Below are 23,429 nucleotides of genomic sequence, written 5' to 3' on the forward strand. Positions count from 1 at the left end.
CTCTGTCCATAGGACAACAATCAGTCGTATACTGCACAAATCTGGCCTTTATGGAAGAGTGGCAAGAAGAAAGCCATTTCTTAAAGATATCCATAAAAAGTGTCATTTAAAGTTTGCCACAAGCCACCTGGGAGACACACCAAACATGTGGAAGAAGGTGCTCTGGTTAGATGAAACCATAATCAAACTTTTTGGCAACAATGCAAAACGTTATGTTTGGCGTAAAAGCAACACAGCTCATCACCCTGAACACACCATCCCCACTGTCAAACATGATGGTGGCAGCATCATGGTTTGGGCCTGCTTTTCTTCAGCAGGGACAGGGAAGATGGTTAAAATTGATGGGAAGATGGATGGAGCCAAATACAGGACCATTCTGGAAGAAAATCTGATGGAGTCTGCAAAAGACCTGAGACTGGGACGGAGATTTGTCTTCCAACAAGACAATGATCCAAAACATAAAGCAAAATATACAATGGAATGGTTCACAAATAAACATATCCAGGTGTTCGAATGGCCAAGTCAAAGTCCAGACCTGAATCCAATCGAGAATCTGTGGAAAGAACTGAAAACTGCTTTTTACAAACGCTCTCCATCCAACCTCACTGAGCTCGAGCTGTTTTTCAAGGAGGAATGGGCAAAAATTTCAGTCTCTCGATGTGCAAAACTGATAGAGACATACCCCAAGCGACTTACAGCTGTAATTGCAGCAAAAGGTGGCGCTACAATGTATTAACTTAAGGGGGCTGAATCATTTTGCACGCCCAGTTTTTCAGTTTATTTATTTGTACAAAAAGTTTGAAATATCCAATAAATTTTGTTCCACTTAATAATTGTGTCCCACTTGTTGATTCTTCACAAAAAATTAGTTTTATATCTTTGTTTGAAGCCTGAAATGTGGCAAAAGTTCGCAAAGTTCAAGGGGGCCGAATACTTTCGCAAGGCACTGTATATGATTACCTGTTAAAAAAAAAAAGTGGAAAAATGACTGTGGCAATGAGAGTTAAAGTGGTTGTAAATACTGAAGCAATTTTTTTTTACCTTTAATGCATTCTCTGCATTAAAGTAAAAACTTTGTGTGCAGCTCTGCCCAACCCCCCTTTTCTTCCTTTATACTTCCTGAGCCAAATCTTGATCGAGCGCTGCACACGAAAGCTTCATCTCTCTCTCTCCCTCCTAATAGGTTCTGAGACAACAGCGGGAGCCATTGCCTCCCGATGCTGTCATTCACAGTGAGAAAGAAAAAGGAGGCAGGCCCGAGCCACGCACCATATGTCAGTGGACACACAGATTGCCACTCAGGAGCAAGCCCGCTTGAGTGCCCCCATAGCAAGCAGTTTGCTATGGTAAATACTTGGCAAGGGGGAAGAGCCAGGAGCACTGGTGGGGGAACCGAGAATAGGAAGATCAGGGATTCTCTGTGCAAAACCATTGCACAAAGCAGGCAAGTATGTTTTTTGAAAAAATAAAATCGGTTTACAATCACTTTAGGGCTCCCAAATATTTTGTGTTCCAAATATTGAGCATTCAAATGGTTTACTTGGAGGCAAAGATATAAAGGTATGTAAATTATTACTCCTTGTTTTCTAATCTCTTTTCCTTGCCTCCTGAACAATTTGAGGCAAATTTTTTGGTCTTGCTGCCAAAGCTACATTAGTTTCTTAAGTCAACTATACAGTATCTCACAAAAGTGAGTACAACCCTCACATTTTTGTAAATATTTTATTATATCTTTTCATGTGACAACACTGAAGAAACTTTGCTACAATGTAAAGTAGTGAGTGTACAGCTTGTATGACAGTGTAAATGTGCTGCCCCCCCCCCCCCCAAAATAACTCAACACACAGCTATTCATTTCCAAACCAATGGCAACAATAGTGAGTACACCCCTAAGTGAAAATGTCTAAATTGGGCCCAATTAGCCATTTTCCCTCCCTGGTGACATGTGACTCGTGGTGTGAATGGGGATCAGGTGTGTTAAATTTAGTGTTATCGCTCTTTCTCTCCTACTGGTCACTGGAAGTTCAACATGGCACCTCATGGCAAAGAGCTCTCTGAAGAGCTGAAAAAAAAAAAAATGTTGCTCTACATAAAGATGTCCTAGGCTATAGGCAGATTGCCAAGACCCTGAAACTGAGCTGCAGCACGGTGGCCAAGACCATACAGCGGTTTAACGGAACAGGTTCCACTCAGAACAGGCCTCGCCATTGTCGACCAAAGAGGTTGAGTGCATATGCTCAGCGTCCTATCCAGAGGTTGTCTTTGGGAAATAGACGTATGAGTGCTGCCAGTATTGCTGCAGAGTTTAAAGGGGTGGGGGGGTCAGCCTGGTAATGCTCAGACCATACTCCGCACACTGCATAAAATTGGTCTGCATGGCTGTCATTCCAGAAGAAAACCTCTTCTAAAAATGATGCACAAGGAAGCCTGCAAACAGTTTGCTGAAGACCAGCAGACTAAGAACGTGGATTACTGGAACCATGTCCTGTGGTCTCATTGATACCAAGATAAACTTATTTAGTTCAGATGGTGTCAAGCATGTGTGGCAGCAACCAAGAAGTAAAAGGACAAGTGTAACTTGCCTACATTTAAGCATGGTGGTGGGAGTGTCATAGTCTGGGGCTGCATGAGTGCGGCCAGCACTGGGGAGCTACAGATAATTGAGGGAACCATGAATGCTAACATGTACTGTGACATAGTGAAGCAGAGCATGATCCCCTCCCTTCAGGGACTGGGCAACAAGGCAGTATTCCAACATAATGACCCCAAACACACCTCCAAAACGACCTCTGCCTTGCTAAAGAAGCTGAGGGTAAAGGACATGGACTGGCAAACCCTATACCCTATTGAGCATCTGTGGGGCATCCTCAAATGGAAAGTGGAGGAATGCAAGGTCTTTAACATCCACCAGCTCTGTGATGTTGTCATGGACGAGTGGAAGAGGACTCCACTGGCAACCTGTGAAGCTCTGGTGAGCTCTATGCCCAAGAGGGTTAAGGCAGTGCTGGAAAATAATGGTGTTCACAAAATATTGACACTTTGGGCCTAATTTGGACATATTCACACATACTTAAGTCATGCGCGCATATGTAAATGGTGTTCGCACCACACGTGATGTATCGCCATGAACGTTAGAACGAGAGCAATAATTCTAGCACTAGACCTCCTCTGCAACTCTCAACAGGTAACCTGTAAAGGTGTTTAAAGTGTTGCCTATGGAGATTTTTAGGCAATGTAGTTTGTCGTCATTCTGTGAGCGTGCACAATTTTAAAGTGTGACATGTTGGGTATCTATTTACTTGGCATAATATCATCTTTCTTGCTTTACAAAAAAATTTGGGTAAATATTGTTTTGTTTAAACTCATTTAAAATGTATTTTTACCAATAAAGTTGCCTTTGCAAAACCGCAACACAAATACCATGTGACATAAACTGCAACAATCTCCATTTTAATCCCAAAGTTCTCTGTTAAAAAAAAATGTATAATGTTTGGGGGTTCTAAATAATTTTCTAGCAAAAATACTAACCTAAACTTGTAAACAAAAAGTGCCAGAAAAAGCCTGGTTAAAGCATCTTATTTTGCCTTAAGTGTGGTTATCCATAGTTACATAGTTAGGTTGAAAAAAGACACAAGTCCATTTGGCTCAACCAATAAAAAAACAAAAAAACAAACAGTAAAGCAAACCCAACCATACAATCCCATATACACAATCCTATACCCGCAGTTGATCCAGAGAAAGGTGAAAAAACCCCAGCAAAGCATGATCCAAATTGCTACAGCAGGGGAAAAAAAATACTTCCTGATCCCCTGAGAGGCAATCGGATATTACCTGGATCAGCTTTACCTACAAATTTCCGTACCCATTTATTTTATGTAATCCATGCCAGTCAATATTTTATTAGCTTAGCACAGCCAGGGTATTGAAAGTTGACTACTGGTCACTTTTGTATTGAGTGATTGACCTCTTTACCTCTACCTGCATTTTCGGTTGTTTTGAACATTTTGTAGCTATATTGCCTTGCCATTCTGGGTTCAGTTCCTACCAGGGGCACTCCTCTGATTATAGTCTATTTATGCTTTTTAAGCTTACGCAGGCTTCGTTCTACAATCCATGGATATACTGGTAGGCTGAGTGGTTTCCACCCAGACTAACCCTGATGTATTAGAATGTGCGTGTCTGAGTATAACTTGAGTATTAGTCATGGAAGTAGTGAGTTATTCCTAGACTGTATGTCATCTGAGCAAGGCTTGTGACGAAACTGCTGTTCAAGAGTTTCCTGCTGACAGTGGTTGGAGATGGGATGTTTTGACATAAAGCAGCACATCTCAAAACCAGCCGAAGATATGAGGCATCTGGATCTTTTCCTGCTGACATACTAAATACGTCTTTTCTTTTACTTTTTGTTTTTACAGTATATATAACCCAGTTAACACTAAGCATTTTGCATCAGCTGCCTTTAAGAAGCCACTGACTTATGTTATTTAGATAAGGTGGTGCTTATAAGATTTTGTACATTGATGGGTTTTGTATGTAGTTTCCCTAATGCATGCTCAATGCCTATTGCTTACAGCATTCCTACTACCTTTACCTTATACTTTGATGCAACCTGTCCTGAATCCCTATAAATAAAACCTGATTGGATACCATGGGCAGTGGTTGAAAGGTTTTTCTTTTGTTTCTTTTTGGTTAGCTCTGCTGGTCAGGAAGGCATGGTTTAAAACCTCAGAATGGCAGATGTCAGGATTGGGGATGGGATAGACTTACAATATATCTTGGAATTTAACAATAAATCATAAATTCCACCAGTACTTAGGATAAATGAGAATAAACAGTTAAAAGCAGCTGTACTCTATACCCGATTGCCTTTACTCTATGAACAGCGCTGGCCTGTAGTGCCCAAACTGTGCTTTTTCATATATTTGTGCAAATAATTCATGCAATTTTAAAGTAATAAAGTGGAAATAAATGTTTGATATAAATCTCTATCAAAAAACAGTCCACAAAAAACGTAAGTTATGTTTCACAAAGTCCTCTATAAAAGTGCCAACATGCTGTGGAAATGAAAGTGCTATCCAAAACAACACAAAAAGTGCTTCAAGCGAGTGCTTCAGTGCTCCACCATCTTGGCAAATGAAACTCCGACAGTAGTATGCATACTGCACAGCCGGCAAAATAAGGATATTGGTGTACACTGCAGCAATTTTATGTCATTTATGGCAAACATTCCTCGGTGCGAGGTATAGTACCGAAAAATGTGAGTAGGAGGTGTGGAAGTATTTGTGGTTTTAATAAAAGTTTAAAGAAAAGAAAGGTTTTCCCCTTGTTGTGGGACTTTTAAGGCACTCACACAATTACAAAAATAGTATTGAAATATTTTTGTAATTTGTGTGAGTGCCTTAAAAGTCCCACAACAAGGGGAAAATCTTTCTTTTCTACTAATTAAGGGATGTGGCACTGTCATCAGATCACTCATTGAGAGCAGTGTTAATTTCGTCGACTAAAACCGACTAAAACGTTTTCGTCGACTAAATTAACACAATTTTAGTCGACTAAAATACGACTAAAACTAAAACAATTCAGATGACTAAAATACAACTAAAACTAAAATGGCATTATAGTCAAAAGACTATAACTAAAATTAAATCGAAATTTGCTGCCAAAATTAACAAAGATTAATACCATAAATAATAACATATTCGATTTTTCACTCCAGGACCAGCAGTAGTATATAATGAGTTTGGAAATTGTAGAGAAATGCTTAAATAATGCATTACAAATTACAACTGAACTACACCCATTCGATTATAGGTGACTAAAAGGAGTTTTAGTGGACTAAAATGTACTGGAGTTTTAGTCGACTAAATACGACTAAAACGTAAACATTTGCAGAAGTATAAAATGGGACTAAAACTAAAATGCCATTTTAGTCCTATGACTAAGACTAAAACTAAATTGAAATTTGCTGCCAAAATTAACACTGATTGAGAGCAATCCGGTTTCTAATTAAAGTTTAAAAGGTTTTACCCTATATTGATTCCCCTTGCCTTTCTATGGAACATCGTAATTACCATGTAATTAAGATACCGATTAACAACACTAAGGCTCGGTTAACATATGTGTGAATTGGATGCAGTTTTCACCGCATCCAATTCACATGACATGCCAGTGTTACTCAATAGAGCCAGTTCACAAATGTCCGAGTTGGCCATGGTGTGAATTCCAAAAGGGTCCTGTGCGTTTTTGGGTCAGGTTAAAGTGCGAATTCAGGCAAAAGTTCGGACCTGAATCACACTTGAATAGGTGAACAGAAGCGATCCGACCCCCAGGCCGGGACCCACCGCCACACATATGTGAACCCGGCCTTAAAGGAGGAGAATACCCTAATGAAAAATACACAGTTAATGGAAACCCTCTGATATAAACATACTTTACATGACTCATCTGTAGTGGATGGTCATGACAATCTGGTGAGTTCTCCAGTTTGGAAAAGGTGGTGGAGCGCCGAGGCACTCACTTAACCAGTTGCCGGCCGCTTACGTTATATATACGTCACTCTCAGGAGGCTAGGGGGCGATCGCAGGCCGCCGCCGGCGTGCTCCCGCCCCTGCTCGTCAGCGGGGAAGCCGATGCGTGTGTCAGGTGGCTACAATTGCCGTCTGACACTCTTGATCGTTCCCCGCTGATAGAGGACGGTCGGCTGTTGTAAACACAGCCTACCGTCCTTCTCCCTGAAATGATCATAGAGATCCTGTTATCCTTCTATATAGGATCACATGCCTCTATGGTCACTTCAGAAGCCATGCCCCCCCACAGTTATAATCACTCCCCTAAGCTCACATTTAACCCCTTGATCACCCATAGTGTTAACCCATTCCCTGCCAGTGTCATTATTACATTAACTGCATATTTTTAGCACAGATTACTGTAGTAATGTCACTGGTCCCCCTAAAAGTGTCAAAAATGTCAGTCAGGGGTCCGATCTGTCCGCCGCAATGGCGCAGTCCCGCAAAAAAATCAGATTGCCGCCATTACTAGTAAAAAATAAAAAAAATAAAAATGATATAAATCTTTCCCGTAGTTAGTAGACGCGATAACTTTTGCGCAAACCAATCAAAATACGCTTATTGCGATTTTTTTTTTTTTTTTTTTTTTTTTTTTTTACCAAAAATATGTAGAAGAAAACAAATTGGCCTAAAATGTTAAATTTCGATTTTTAATTTTTTTTTTTGAGAATGTCGCATAGCAGAATGTGAAAAATATATATATAAATTGTCGCTTTTTTTTTTGTTTATAGCGCAAAAAATAAAAATCACACAGGTGATCCAATACCACCAAAAGAAAGCTTTATTGTGGGAAAAAAAGGACATAAATTTAATTTGGTTACAGCGTCACACGACTGCGCAATTGTCCGTTAACGTAACGCAGTGCCGAATCGCAAAATAGGGCCTGGTCACTAAGCGGGCAAATCCTTCCGGTCTTAAAGTGGTTAAAGTTTTGGATAGCAGTTTCATTTGTACAGCACGTTGGCAGTTTGGCACTTTATTAGAGGACTTTATGAAGCAGAATTTACGTTTTTTTGTGGACTGTTTTTTGTTAGTGATTTTTATCAAGATTTATTTACACTTTATCACTTTTTAAAAATTGTGTGAATTATTTGCACAAATATATGAAATAGCACGGTTTAAACACCACAGGTCATATTTTGGAATTTGTGTCAGGCGTAGGGATATATAAATCTTTATGGCTTCTTTCTGTGTTTACATTTTCTTTTAAAATTATATAGTGCTTAAAGTAGACTTTTTGGTATTTTTAGAATAAAAATTTGTTTAAAAAAAGAGCGACTATTCTGGAAAAAAAAAAACAATATTTTTCACTTTGCTATATAACATTCCCATTAAAAAAAAAAAAAAAAAATCAAATGTTTTCATCATTTTATGTATTGATTCATCATTTTATGTATGTATTTCATGTTTTCTGCTACATATTTTTGGTGAAAAAAAAATCCCAAGTGTATATTGATTGGTCTGAGCAAAAGTGATTGTGTCTACAAACTAGGGCAAAGATTTATGTAATTTTTATTTATTTTTACTAGTAATGGCAGTGATCAGTGTTTTTTTAGCAGGACTGGGACATTGCGGTAGACAGATCGGACACCTAACTGACATTTTGGACACTTTTGGGGGGACCAGTGACATTACTACAGTACTCAGTGCTAAAAATATGCACTGTTACTGTACTAATGACATTGGCAGGGAAGAGTTTAACACCAGAGGCGATCAAAGGGTAAAATGTGTTCCTAAGGGGTGCTTTCTAACTGTGTGGGGGGATGTACTTATGGAATGAACATAGGGACCTGTGTTCCTAAATAGGAGGAACACAGGAGCCCTGTGTTCATTGCTGACAGAACAGCGGTCTGCCATGTTTACAACAGCAGACTGCCGGTCTGTCTCCACGGGGAGCGATCGCGGGTGCCCGGCGGCATTCGGGGCCACCAGACCCCCAGATCAGCTTCCCCTGTGGCGAACGGGCATTTGCGCACGCTCCCACAAACGGTCCCGCAAACAGATGTACAGGTACGTCGTTCCGTGGGACAGAGCCCATCTGCCGGAGTATATGTACTGCTGACGGTCAGCAAGTGGTTAAAGGGTGAATTATCTGTCCAAGGATACAGTGCTATCCTCACCCAAGCCGGTTCTTCACCGGTTTCCGTGCCCCTTACAGCTTTACAGCCATCTTCCCACTGCGCACAGGCAAGTCGTTCTGTGCTTTGTGAATGGGTCCGGTCCTGCAGCGTTCTGGGACCGGTTTCGTGCCCCAGAAGACTTTGAGCAAAAAGGAGAGGGCTGAACACCTTCTCAGATAACCTAGCAACAGTCGGGGTGTACAATCTTTTTGGGATTTCTAAGCAGCTATGTAGTTCAATGGTCTACCTAATCGAATTTCAATTGAATTTATTGTTTTAGGTACCCATTTGCAATACATAAGTGATCATTCTCAACAGATGTAATCTTATTTTATCAACTCGAAATCAACTTGATAATATGCGTAGCCACTAGATGGAATCTTGATAATTTATGAAATACCTTCTTGATATTATGCGATCATTGGGTCACATAAAGGTTCATTCAGAAAAGGACAGGGGTTTCAGATTTTCCCAGCAGACCTTTGGGTGTCTTTTTTCTTTTTATGTAGATGTCATTCGTAGCTGCAGGCTAGTCCGACTAGAACCTACATTTGCTGTCTGCCTCAGCATTCTTTGGGAAACTTTGCAATATGTAATATTGGACTTGCCTAAGCTTGAATATTTCCTGTAGTTAACTATACAGGGGTCTAAAGAGCTCAAGAAAACTATGGTTATACTTTAAACACTTGAGGGCCTAATATGTTACATAAACACTGAAGCTTTCGAGAGCTTCAATTAAGCCTTTGAGGCACTTTATAAACATCCGTCCTGTTCCTCTTTGGTATACCACTGCTGTACTGGGGCATGCAGTCATCCTGACAATTAAAAATAATTTACCAGCAGCAGCAAATCAGAGGGGCTACATATAGAAAAACTACAACGTTATGATTTAATTTTTATATTGAATAATAAACGTGCAAATGCCAAGAGTTTATGCGACGCTTTACAACATAAAGAGGGGACAGTACAATTACAATACAGTTCAATACAGAAGGAATAGGAGGGCTCTGCTCATGGAGCTTACAATATAAAGAGAGGGTATAGTGGCAATAGATGTGTTTCCATGAGAGAAACCGACTTTATTGCCATTAATGCTTTTTAAAAATTTCCTAGACTCCCTTTTAAAGCCCCGCTATTGTTCAGAGAGGCATGATGCAATGCACTGAGTAGTCGAGGGAAATGCGGTACAGCAGAATCCTAAAGTGTCATCTCTAATCAGGCGTGTACATTAAAGTTATACTAGTCTCATTTTTTTTTTTTTTGCTTAAAAATAAACGTGTTATACTTGCCTGCTCTGTGCAGTGTTTTTTCAGCAGACATTGCATGTCCCTTCTTCAATATAAAGCCTGTGTGCTCACAGTGAATAACTGTGACACTTTAGTTCCGCGTTAACTTGGTTTGACCATAAGGCAGAGCAAGATGTTAGAAGGTGCGCAAGTCCACACAAAGTAAATTGGTATTCATTTCTATCTGTAAGTCATTAAATTAAACCTCTACTGAGATGGGAACACCTATTGCTGATCTGCTTTTGAAAATGCTTGTTGCCAGGGAGTCTTTTTGAGCATTTTCAGAATCATTGACCCAAAACGTGCATGAAAAATTGGAAATTGGCTCCATAATTTTTGGAACTGCCCGAAGCTTAAATCATTTTGGAAGGCGGTGAGGCAAATCACACAAATCACACAAAAATTTACAGACTTCCCAAGCCCAGATGACCCTGCCTTCTTTTCTACTGCATTGCTCACAAATACCCATCTTAAAATACAAACAATAGATTTTGTGCCACCTCCTTAATGCTGCCAAGGCCTGTATTAGCTTATGTTGGAAGAGGACCAATCCTCCCTTTGTTGCTATGTGGCTTAAAAAAGTCAGATCGGTGGAGACCCTGGAGGATCTGGTTTTGACGGCTCAGGGAAGGAGAGAACAGTATACCAAAACCTGGTCGCTCTGAAATCTATTTATATTCTCTGATGAGGGGGAAGGTCCTTCTAGACGGGTAGTTTATTAGCGGAGAGGGCCTCCCCTCTCCCACTCCTCCTCTACTAATCATCCACAACAGATGGAACTCTACTTACTGTCCAGCCCACAAGACTAATAACTTACTTACCCCTCCCTATTAGGTTTTTTTTTATTTTTTCTTTCTCTCTCTACCCCACTAGAAAGTACTTATGTTTTGTATGTTATGTCAACAGACCTCTCATTCTGGACTTGTGATACGTCGAAACAATCTCCACACACCAGTAATGGTCCAGTTTATTTTGTTGATACCGACTACTATGACAATGTCTTTTCACATTTGTCTGTATGACTTATTGTTTGTACAAATACGTTTGAATGTTGCATCTTTAGGCCCCATGCACACGGGGCGTTAGAAAAAGCGTATGTCAAAGTTAGTTCTGACGCCGGAAAAAGCAGCTGTAAAAATGTGCTTTCAGTAGCTTTTTCCATTAGCGTTATTGCACGTTTTGCCACGTTGCTTTTAGCAGCGTTTTTTTCTGCCTCCATTCAAAATCAATGGTTCCCTATGGGAGCCTATTGATTTGAATGGAGGTCGCACCACAACACGGATCCGACTTGCGGGGCGACTTGCGCTGTGAGAATCTTGAGGGGGAACTCCACGCCAAAATGGGAAAAAAACAGCGTGGGGGTCCCCCCCAAGGTTCCAAATCAGGCCCTTCGGGTCTGGTATGGAATTTGAGGGTAGCCCCATGCCGAAAAAACGGCTTGGGGTCCCCCCAAAATCCATACCAGACCCTTATCTGAGCATGCAGCCCAGCAGGCCAGGAAAGGGGAGGGGACGAGCGAGCAGCCTCACCCCCCCTGGACCACACCAGGCCACATGCCCTCAACATGGGGGGGGTATTGGTGCTTTGGGGCAGGGGGGGCTCTGCACCCCACACCTCAAAGCACCTTGCCCCCATGTTGATGAGGACAAGGGCCTCATCCCCACAACCCTGGCCAGTGGTTGTGGGGGTCTGCGGGCAGGGGGCTCATCGGAATCTGGAAGCCCCCTTTAACAAGGGGGGCCCCCCAGATCCCGGACCCCCTCCCTATGTGAATGGGTATGGGGTACACTGTACCCCTACCCATTCACCCCATAAAAGGCAGTGTATGTAAATAACGACAGGAGACGTTTTGGAAAGTTTATTAAAAATCTTCATCTGTACTTCTCTGCTCTGGTCTTCTCCCTCTCCTGGTCTTCTGCTCTTTTGCTCTCGGCTCTTCTCTTCTTCTTCTTCTTCCTCCCGGTCCTCCGACGATGTCTCCGATGATTATGCCGGTCTCCGGTCTCTGCAGCTTGTTATATAGCCATCGTGGGCGTGCCCCCCGATGACATCATCGAGAGGCTCCACCCCCTCATGTCACAGATGACGTCATCTGTGACATGAGGGGGCGTGGTCTCCCGATGTCACCGAGCGGCCACGCCCCTAATGGCTAAATAACAAGCTGCAGAGACCGGCATAATCATCGGAGACATCGTCGGAGGAGGACCGGAGGAAGAAGAAGAAGAGGAGAAGAGCCGAGGGCAAAAGAGCAGAAGAGCGGACAGCAAAAGAGCAGAAGACCAGGAGAGGGAGAAGACCAGAGCAGAGAAGAACAGATGAAGATTTTTAATAAACTTTCCAAAACGTCTCCTGTCGTTATTTACATACCCCATACCCATTCACAAAGGGAGGGGGTCCGGGATCTGGGGGCCCCCCTTGTTAAAGGGGGCTTCCAGATTCCGATGAGGCCCTTGTCCTCATCAACATGGGGGCAAGGTGCTTTGAGGTGGGGGTGCAGAGCCCCTCCTGCCCCAAAGCACCAACACCCCCCCATGTTGAGGGCATGTGGCCTGATGTGGTCCAGGGGGGGTGGGGCCGCTCGCTCGTCCCCTCCCCTTTCCTGGGCTGCATGCTCGGATAAGGGTCTGGTATGGATTTTGGGGGGGACCCCACGCCGTTTTTTCAGCGTGGGGCTACCCTCAAATTCCATACCAGACCCGAAGGGCCTGGTGTGGAACCTGGGGGGGACCCCCACGCCATTTTTTTCCCATTTTGGCGTGGAGTTCCCCCTCAAGATTCTCACAGCGCAAGTCGCCCCGCAAGTCGGATCCGACTTGCGGTGTTGCGGTGCGACCTCCTTTCAAATCAATAGGCTCCCATAGGGAACCATTGATTTTGAATGGAAGAAAAAAAAACGTATAACGTGGCTTAACGCACGTTAAGCAACGTTATAGCAACGTTATTCAGCCTTTAGCAGCGTCAGGCGTTTTTAACGCTCTAACGCTGGTCCTCAGAACGCGCAGGTCATGGGTTCTTGTTTCAGCTTAAAAACGCCTAGGCCACTTACAGCTCAAAAACGTCTGTGTGTGTATGAGGCCATAGAATAACATGGAGGTGCGTTTTTAGGCTGCAAAAAGAAAACGCCTGACGCTACTTACAGCGGCGTTAAAAACGCCCCGTGTGCATGGGGCCTTAAATGATACATTTATAAATCGAGAATTTGAAAAAAAAAAAAGAAAAATAGGGAATTAAATTCTGAACCTCCTGGTTTCTAGGACTAGAAGATGTATGTAGTGGAAACCTCCATATTTTATCAGTGCAAGTTTCCTTTTCTAGTTTATTTTTTAATTAAGGGTCCTTTCACATGAGCGATCCATTCAGATCCCCCTGTCAGTCTTTTAGGCAGATCCCCCATGCATCCCTATGGGGCAGCGGATGTCAGAGGAGACATGTCCGCTTACACCCGCTGCCATCCGCATCCAATCCTGTCCGTGAAATCCGGATGGATGGAAACCCTATTTTCCATCCAGGGGATGGGATCGGATGAGAGCGGACAGTCCACTCTCATCCGATTTCCCCCATAGAGATGCATGGGGCTCTGACATCTCCCTCTCCGCACACAGAGACATCTCCCTCTCTGCACACAGAGTGGAGAGGGAGCTGTCACCTTCCTGCTCAGCGGGGATCTGTGTTTACGATCCCCTGCTGAGCAGCACGGATCCGCCTACGGAGGCGGACCGTGTGAAAGAGCCCTAACACTCTACCATCTCTTTTTCTTACAATGGCTAATCAGCTAATATTCATCCCAGTACCTGGCACTCTTAAAATGTTTGTCTCTCCCTCTGCCCTCACTGTGTATGCGAATTACCAGTGCAAAGGAAACATTGCAGATATCTTTAGGCTTCCTAACCTAGGTTAAGGTTTTGTAAAATAGTGTGATTCAATTATAAAAGTGCTTTATTAATGTAAACATTGTTATTTTTTCCAGGATTCTCCTCTGTTTGACTTGATTAAACAAACAAGAGATCGTGAAGAGTCAGTTGATCACCCAGAAATAGCCAGTGCAGCGCAACAGCAACCATCGCAAAACAACCCTACAGCTGCAGATCTGTAAGTCTACAAAGAACTAGCCAGTGGTGTGTTAAACATTTTGCTCAATCTTCCACTTATTAACCACTTGACCTCCGGAAAATTTACCCCCCCCCCCCATCCTTAATGACCAGGCAATTTTTTGCTATACAGCAGTGCGTTACTTTGACAATTGCGCGGTCATGCAACGCTGTACATAAATTAAATTTGTCATTTATAGAGCTGACAGATTTATAGAGCTTTCTTTTGGTGATATTTGATCATTACTTTTTATTTGTTTTGCACTATAAACAAAAAAGATGGAACATTTTGAAAAAAAAACTATTTTTATTTGCTCGTATAAAACATCCATTCAATTTTTTTTTTTTTTTTTTTAAAGTACAAATTTCTTCATAAATTTGGGCTAATATGTATTATGCTACAAATTTTGGTGGGCATCTATTGCTCGTCACCCACTGATCAGTTTCTGCTGTGAGTAATCACAGCAGAAGTGGTGCGCACGCCCCCTACCCAGAAGAGCAGAATCACGCATGAACACGTGATTCTGCGCAGAGTGGCCACCTTGTAGCCGTAAAGCTACAAAGGGGCCGGTTGCTAAGTTGTTAAACCAAACAGTAACTTGAAGCTTGATTCCAAACAGATATTAATAGAACACCAGTCAATCCACTTCTGCATTGTTTAAAAATTTCTAAATGTGCCAAATTGTGTACAACAATTGTAAGTACCTGAATATGACTGTATATCAGCCTTATGTATTCAGTAAAGGGTCAGACAGTCACACTGCATTGCGTAGCAAAGCACAGTAAAGAGGCAAAGGCATTAATGAATAATATAATATTGTGAGGCTTTGACAATTTGTCTAAAGAACTAATATTTTTTATTGCAGTTTGTCATCCTGTTTTTTCCCCTCTAAACTTAAATTTCCACTTTCCTTTGAACTTATCAAAATGTTAATCCTCCTCTCTATAGATTCCATTACTCCCTGCCATGTACTTATTCTCATGACACGTATGTAATCTTTTTAGACATGGAATGTGTGCTCCATAGCCCTATTAAGCACTGAAGTTGCAGAAAGCCACTAATGCTTTATGGTGCTGCCAGATTATTACACTTTGAGGTTGATTTACTAATGGCAAATAGACTGTGCACTGCAAGGGCAGTTGCTCTAGATCTGAGGGGGAAGATCTAAAATGAGGGGAAGCTCTGATTTCTATCATCCAATCATGTGCAATTAAGAATGCAGTTTTATTTTCCTTGCATATTCCCCTCAGAACTAGAGCAACTGCACTTGGAGTGCAGTTGTAGTGCACAGACTATTTACCTTTAGTAAATCAACGCCATAGTGTTTCATTACTACTGTTTTTTTATCAGTCTGAAGTCATTTATGTTGCAATTCGAGTTTCTTTCAAAAACTGAGTTGCATTTAAAAGCGGACAAAATTTTTCCTGCCCCCCCCCCCCCCCTTCTTACCCAAATGGGCAAGAAATACAGCAATGTATTATCTGCATTACTTACATGATGATTACCTCCAGGGAAGGGTCAGAATTATTCCATAGGTTTCATGTTATAAGACTTGGAGCTGATGTCTCCTCTAAGAAAGACTTCTCATAAGAACCCACACCACTGCGTGTGCCCACTATACATTAGGACATTTTTGCAGCATCTTTCGTTTTCTCTTCCACTTTTCATCTGCTTGCGATTTCATTTTGTGTGTGCTGCCCTGGTCTGCCCAGGGAGACCTAAGCTGGGTCATTTGGCTCCTAACTACTGGTTGATGGAGCGATATATACAGTTTTTTGTATCTTGTGCATACATGCTTTTTGTATATATTTTTGGGAGGTTCTAGAAAATTACTCTTCTAACAATTTCTAATCTGTCAGTTTGACTGTGTTTATTGGTACAGATCTTCTCATATATAGAACCAAAAATGCAATAAAGCATGTGATTTGCGCTTAAGCGTGCACCATAAAAGTCCCACTCATAAAATTTTCCATGGCTCACTTAAAACCAATAGGATGTAACCACCAATGGGCCTTGTAGCAAAAAAAATCCACCAGGTAGTATAAAATCTGCAAAGACCTAAAATAAAAAGAGTGCAGACTCCAGAGCAGTAAAACATTTTCATTTTCTGTACTGTACAGTGCGAAAGTCAGTTGTGAAGAAATGCTGTAAAGTAAGAATGTTTTTAAAAATATATATTGTAATTGTTTATTTTATTCAATTTACCAAATGCAAAGTGAGTGAACAGAAAACAAATCAAATCAATATTTAGTGTAATTACTCTTTGGCTTCAAACCTAGTGTGATTACCCTTTGGCTTCAAAGCAACATCAATTCCTACTCTTGCATACTTTGTACATTTCTACAAAGTCAGGGATTTTGTAGGATTAGAATCAGGTGTGTGATTAACCAATTATGCCAAGCAGGTGCTAATGATCATCAGTATTGTACGTACGTTGAAATGTTGTAATTAACTGAAACAGAACAGCTGTATAGAGGGCTTAAATTTAGTTGAGGAACAGCCAAAAGCTGGATACACCCTATACAACTGTCTTTAGATTTTTTTCCTTTAGATCTACCAAAACCATATTATAGGAGGTCAAGCCTAAACACTTTCAATTTGTATGCAATCAGGCAGGCCATTGCACTACATAGTTGAAGGTAAATCTAAGGATCTAAGGGAAATTGAGCAACAAAAGTTGTATAGCGTGTATCCAGCTAAACTCTGCTACTAAGTTGAGGTTGTGAAAGACCGTTTTATGTCTCAGGTCATACACCATGGCAAGACTGAATAACAATACACAAGGTAGTTTTACTGCATCAGAAAGGTCTCTCCGAGGCAAAGATTCTGGGTTTTCAAGATGTGCTGTTTAGGCTCTTTTGAAGAAGCACAAAGAAACAGGCAACATTAGGGATCGTACGCACAGTGGTCGGCCAAGAAATCTCAGTGCAGCAGATGAAAGAGACATCATGCTTACTTCCCTTCGACATCAGAAGATGTCCAGCAGTGCCATCAATCAGCACAGGAGCGGAGGAAACCAGAGGGACCCAGGTACACCCATCTACTGTCCAGAGAAGTCTGGCCAGAAGTGGTCTATATGGAAGAATTGTGGCCTAAAAGCCATACCTCTGACGTGGAAACAAAGCAAAGTTACTCAACTGTGCACAAAAACATAGGAACTGGGGTGCAGAAAAAATGGCAGCAGGTGCTCTGGACTGAGGCTTAATTTCTGCAAAGGGAGTTGGTCAGGAACAATGGTGTCCTCAGTGCTGAGAAATCTTTGCAGATACTCATCCATCATGCCATACTATAAGGTAGGCGTGTGATTGGCCCTAAATTTATTCTGCAGCACGACAATGACCCCAAACATACAGCCAATGTCATTAAGGCCTATGTTCAGAAGAACAAGGAGTCCTCAAAGTAATGGCTTGGCCTCCACAGAGCCCTGATCTCAACTAAATTCAGTCTGTGTGGGAATACATAAAGAGACAGAAGGATTTGAGGCATTCTACATCTACAGAAGATGTTTGGAACAACCTGCCGATTTCATTCAAAAACTGTGTGCAAGTTTAACTCTGCAACACTACTCATATGAAATTTCGGTAATTTTTTCACACACATAGAGCTTTCTCTTGGTGTTATTTAATCACCATTTGTTTTTTTTTATTTTTTCGCTATAAGGTCTCGTGCACACTGGACGTTATTAAAACGTCATTAGAAAGCTGTAGCTGTAGAAGGCGTTCAGCTTTTTTTGCAGTAGCGTTATCCAGCTGTAGCATTTTTTTTAGCAAAACTATACTCCCACAAAAGCCTTTGGCTCAAAAGCATTAATTAACGCCAAATAGCCACGTTTTTCAGGGGTTTTTTTTAGCTTTTATGAGAGTTGGAGCGTTTTTACAGCTGAAAAACGCTTCCTAAAACCCACTAGTTTTGGGGTTTTTTACAGCCAGAAAACGCCCCTGCCAAAAAATGCTGATAACAGCCTATGTGTGCATGGACACATAGGATAACATGCTGGGGAGTTTACTGGCTACAGAAAAAAATATCTGACGCCAAAAACATCAGCTGTAAAAACATCCAGTGTGCATGAGGCCTTAATAAAAATAAGAGTAAACATTTTATAAACAAAAATGCATATTTCTGCATTTCGGTATACAATTTAGCAAATTAGTTATTTTTCTTCATAAATTTTGGCCAAAAGTTATACTGCTGCATATCTTTGGCAAAAATAACCAAATCGGTATATATTTGGTCTTTGTGAAGATTCTAGAGTCTACAAGCTATGGTGCAAATCATTGAAACATGATCACACCTGATGTACTGATGGCCATCTAATTTCTTAAGACATGAATAAGCCAGGAAAGTACAAATACCCCTCAAATGACCCCTTTTTTGGAACATAGACATTGCAGTGTATTTAGTAAGAGGCATGGTGAGTTTTTTTGAAGCTTTTATTTTTTACCACAATTCTTTGCCAAACTTTTTTTTTTTTTTTACATAATTGTCCTATTACCAAGTTATTTCTCACACACTCTATAGGCATACTTGCAACTACAACCCAAAACACATTCTGCTACTTCTCCTGAGTATGGCGATACCACATATGTGAGACTTTTACACAGCCTGGCCACATACAGAGGCCCAACATGCAAGTAGCACTTTCCAGGCGTTCTAAAAGAATAAATTACACACATCATTTCTTGACAACCCATTACACTTTTGAAGGCCCTGGAGCACCAGAACAATGGAAATGCCAACAAAATGACCCAATTTTGGAAAGCAAACACCCCAACATATAATTTAGGAGGCATAATGAGTCTTTTGAACATTTTATTTTTTTACACAAGTTTTTGGAAAATGTGTAAATAAAATAGAACTTTAAATGTGTAAAGAAATAGCAGAACTTGCTGCACACCAGTGGGCTCAAATTCGAATTTTTTTTTTTTTTTTTTAGTTATCCATATCAACGTTTTTGGGTTGGGTCCAGTACTGCTTTAAAGTGGTTGTAAACCCTTACATGTATCCAGCGAAGTGACTGGTCTCAGGTGATACACAGAGAATAAATATATCCTATATAAGTTATACCTGTTTATTTGCAGTCTTCTCTACAGACATTCAAAGCCCCAATTTTATAAAGGTTGTCTGTCTGATCTGTCGAACAAAGGGGGAAGAGACCTGAAATTACACTCTGCAGAGTTCTGTGAGGAGAGCTCCGAGAGCTGATTGGAGGGAAGGGACACACCCCCTTGCACACAGGAACAGAGCTGGAGCTCCCTCCCCTGTTTTGGTGTCAGAAAAACTTGTCAGAAGCGATTAATGCTAATAGCACAGGAAGCAGTAGACCGAAATTATGCTAATTAAAGACAAGTACACATTTTATAGAGGTATTTGTTCATATTTCATGTCTGAGATTTACAACTACTTGTAATGCAATAGTTTTGTGTTGAAGTAAACCGTTTGTTACGTGCACCAAATGTACTATTATCTGTGCTGTAATTTTCAGCTATTTGTCACCTTCAAGAACAGCACAGCAGGGTGCTGGCACTAGTGCACCTACCTCATCCAGTACAAATGGACAGGGCCCTGCTCCCCCACAACCTCAGCAGAGATCTACCTCACTGTCATTGTTTTACAAGAAAGGTAAATAAAATTTATAAAAGTAAATAAACTTTTAAATCACTTTAAAAGTGGTCTTTTTTTATATATATATTTATCATCTCTTGTAGTAGAGAGGCAATATCTTTTTTTTTTTTTTTTAATTGATGAATCTATAAATTTATATAAAGATGGAACTGTGTTTTTTTTTTTTTTTTTTAACTGACGTCCCGTTATCATGCAAAAGATTACATTCTGTATAGATAAAGATGTCTGCCATGTTAGAATTATTGTTTCGCACAATTTTGCTGATTCCCTGAATTATATGCCTATACAATTGGTTTGCTAGCTAGGCACTGACATTTTGCAGCCAGTTTATTAAGAGCTACCAGACGTTATTCAACCAAGTAGAAGGTTACGCACCAAGTAGCAAAGGAATAATTGACACCCAAGGAACAGTTCCTGTGTTATCCCAGGCTGTGTAGCCCTCCTAGTTCTTATTTTGAACTGCAAAATGTTTAGCCTTCATGTTTTAGATATATGGTAGTTGTTCAGCAGTTTAGCAAAAGACAAGTGAACAGGGATGACACCACTTAGTCCACAAAACAGCTGTGTGTTTGCAGTCCACAACATGGCTTAACCACTTTAAGACCAAGCCTATTTTTGACACTTGGTGTTTACAAGCTAAAATCATTATATATATTTTTTTTAGCAGAGACCCTAGAGAATAAATTGGAGATCGTTGCAATATTTTTTATCACACCATATTTGCGCAGCAGTCTTCCAAAGGAATTTTTTTTTTTTAAAAGATTGACTTTTTTTAATTAAAAAATAAGAAAACAGTAAAGTTAGCCCGATTTTTTCCCTAATGTGAAAGATAATGTTACGCCAAGTAAATAGACACCCAACATGTCCTGCTTCAAAATTGCGCGCGCTCGCGGAATGGCGACAAACTTTGGTACTTAAAAATCCCCATAGGCGACACTTTACCAGCTTAGAGTTGGAGGAGTTCTAGGGCTCAAATTATTGCGCTCGCTCTAACGATCGCGGCGATACCTCACATGTGGTCTGAACACCGTTTACATATGTGGGCGGGGCTTCTGTATGCGTTCGCTTCTGCGTGCGAGCTAACAGGGACAGGGCGCTTTAATTTTTGTAAACATTCCTTGTAATAGAAATAGGCATGACAGGACCTCTTTATTGTGAGATCTGGGGTCAAAAAGACCTCAGACCTCACAAGTACACTAAAAAAGAAATGGTTAAAAAAAATCGTCTCTTTAAACCGGTTGCTAGGCAACGGCGTTTGACGTCGCTCCGGTCCTCCAAGACCATAGAGTCGAGTGAGGGCCATCTTGCCCTCACTTGACTCCCTGTCTTAGAGGATCCGGGACCGGATCGCTTTCCCCCCTACCGGCGGGTCCGGTAAGCTGGGAAAAGGACGAGACGCGACGGGAGGGTAGGGGGCACCTCTTCCACCACACCGTAAGAGTGATCCTGCGGCGAATCCGCCGCTGGGACCACCCTTACCTGAAAGCCGATCGCCTGCCGTTTTAAAAAATACCGGGTTATGGTAGCTATATGCGGTATTCAGCGTCAAAGGGCCGGCGTAAATCGACGGCGGGCAGTTGGTAAGTGGTTAAGAGCTGAGTGTACTGGTCAGCAGGTATTTTTATGTACTTGCAATTTCTTTGAAGGGGTAAAGCATGGTGAAATGTGCATGTTTTGTAAATGTGAACTTCACGGTTTTTATTTTTATTTTTTGCTTGATACGTTCTTTAGGGGCATGTAAATTGGCCACATGTGAGTTGTTAAAAACAAAGCACTTACAATTTTCTTAGGTTTCCCAAGGCTCCTTCAAGCATAGATTTCAGACTATAAGGGTGCTCTGTGTGTCCACTTCTTTTGCACACATTGTAGTGTGTGGGGAAAGAAAGCGCTTCTTCCATGTGCTTCATATGTCCGCCATTGTAATACAGTAGTAAGAATACATACAGAAAGTGCATTCATCCCAATCACTACTAATGAACTTAGAACGTGATGGGCACACGCTTCAAATTTTTCTGGAACTCTTGCTTAGTAAGAGAACTAATTGGCTTCCCCACCAGCTTCAGAACCTAAGAAAGAAGTATTGATAACTTGTATGTAGTTATCTAAAAGCTCTTGCTTTTGTATATATAGAAAGGTCTTTTTATGGCTCCCAGATTACTGTACTGTTATAAAGTGTATTATTATAATTGCAGAGATTAGTGCTTCTGTGAGCAGTAAAGTATAATACTGAAAAAACCTTGTAGTATTGCCTAGTCGCCCTTCCCGATGCTGTTATATACTGTTTTACTAGTATATGCAGGCGTGCTACCACAGCTATGTGATAATCAACTTTATCTCCTGTTTTCTTTGCTACCGCACCTGTTAATATTTAAAAGGAAAATAAATATAGTACATATAAATATGGTGTTTATGTGTATGTACATTGTATTGGGTGTCGATTAACCTTGTGTTCTAACTAGCTCTTTCTCTAACTCTTATTTTCTATCTAGTGTACCGCTTGGCATACTTAAGGCTCAACAGCTTATGTTCCAGCCTGTTATCTGACCACCCTGAGCTGGAGCAAATCATCTGGACTCTTTTCCAGCACACCCTGCAGCATGAGTATGAGCTGATGAGGGACAGACATTTAGACCAGGTAAGCATGTCCCAGTTTTGCAGACAAATTGGTGACCCATTCCTGCGGATATATTTATAACTCTGTATATAGTACTTAAGCACGTAGCTTTCTCTTTTTTGCTATTTGTCAGTGCACACATATTACACATGGTTTGGGCTTATAACTAAATAAAAATATCTTGTTTAAAATATTTTTATTTCCTTCCTGTCCATTAAAGTACATACTGGGGTTGATTTACTAAAGGCAAATAGACTGTGCACTTTACAAAGTGCAGTTGCACTCTGCAAGTGTGGTTGCTCCAGAGCTTCGTAAATGAGGTAAAGTTTCACTTTGCAAAGAATACTCAATTACGTGCAAGAAAAAAAAATAGCATTTTTGTTTGCACATGATTGGATGATGGATGTCCACAGAGCTTCTGCTCAATTACTAAGCTACTGGGGAACTAGCCTGGAAGTGACATTTGGGCACTGGGTTCTGCGTAAAAGTTCTTTCCAGACCAGGCTCTGGTAACGAATAAGCCACTGAGTGATTTTTCAGGTCCAGAGCTGTTATAGGCCAGTTAGGTTGAGTACTGGGAGCTAGCTAGCCTGGTTGTTCGGATTGCTGGTTGCCTTTTAAAACCTCTAGTTCCACCGTCCCCTAAGCTACAAAAGTGATTAACGCTGGGGAACTGAACTCATCTACTCGGTGCAGTGTTGTGCACGCTCCAGTGCTCTCACCCGGACCATTTTGGGTTGAGAGAGCATTCCCCCACTGCTACTTCTGCATTGTGATGAGCCAGGTTGCACTTTGATCTACAATCCATTCCTTCTGCCCTCCTACACTGAATTTGGCCACCTCTGACCCACTAACCCTGACTGGCCACAAGCAGTTCAGGTTTTGTGAGTACCTGAGGCCTTGCCTCAGCTGATGAAGGGGAAACCTTTCCCCTAAGCAACTGCGCAAGCTGATGGAGAAGTCTTCGGGAAATAGACAGGCAAAATGAACTGTGCTCTCCATAGCTGGCATAAGCCCCACCCACTGGCTCTATGGCTACATCTCACATTAATGGTAAACGGCAGGGGATACTAGTTACAGGGTACCTCCTGTTCAGTGTTTCTTTTAATCAAACTCCTAATATTAAAGATTA

At 41.3% G+C, this 23,429-nt stretch overlaps 1 protein-coding gene across 1 annotated transcript in view; it reads left to right on the forward strand.

The window, feature by feature from the left end:
* Nucleotides 1-23,429, forward strand: part of RB1 (RB transcriptional corepressor 1) — a 328,442-nt gene that overhangs the window by 255,480 nt on the left and 49,533 nt on the right. The window contains exons 18-20 of the mRNA XM_082244844.1: nucleotides 13,940-14,061; nucleotides 19,544-19,680; nucleotides 22,173-22,318. Of these exons, the coding sequence (XP_082100970.1) occupies nucleotides 13,940-14,061; nucleotides 19,544-19,680; nucleotides 22,173-22,318 (405 nt within the window). The remainder of the gene's footprint in view (nucleotides 1-13,939; nucleotides 14,062-19,543; nucleotides 19,681-22,172; nucleotides 22,319-23,429) is intronic.

The sequence above is a fragment of the Pelophylax lessonae genome, assembly GCF_965119305.1.
Source record: "Pelophylax lessonae genome assembly, chromosome: 2".
Classification (NCBI taxonomy): domain Eukaryota; kingdom Metazoa; phylum Chordata; class Amphibia; order Anura; family Ranidae; genus Pelophylax; species Pelophylax lessonae.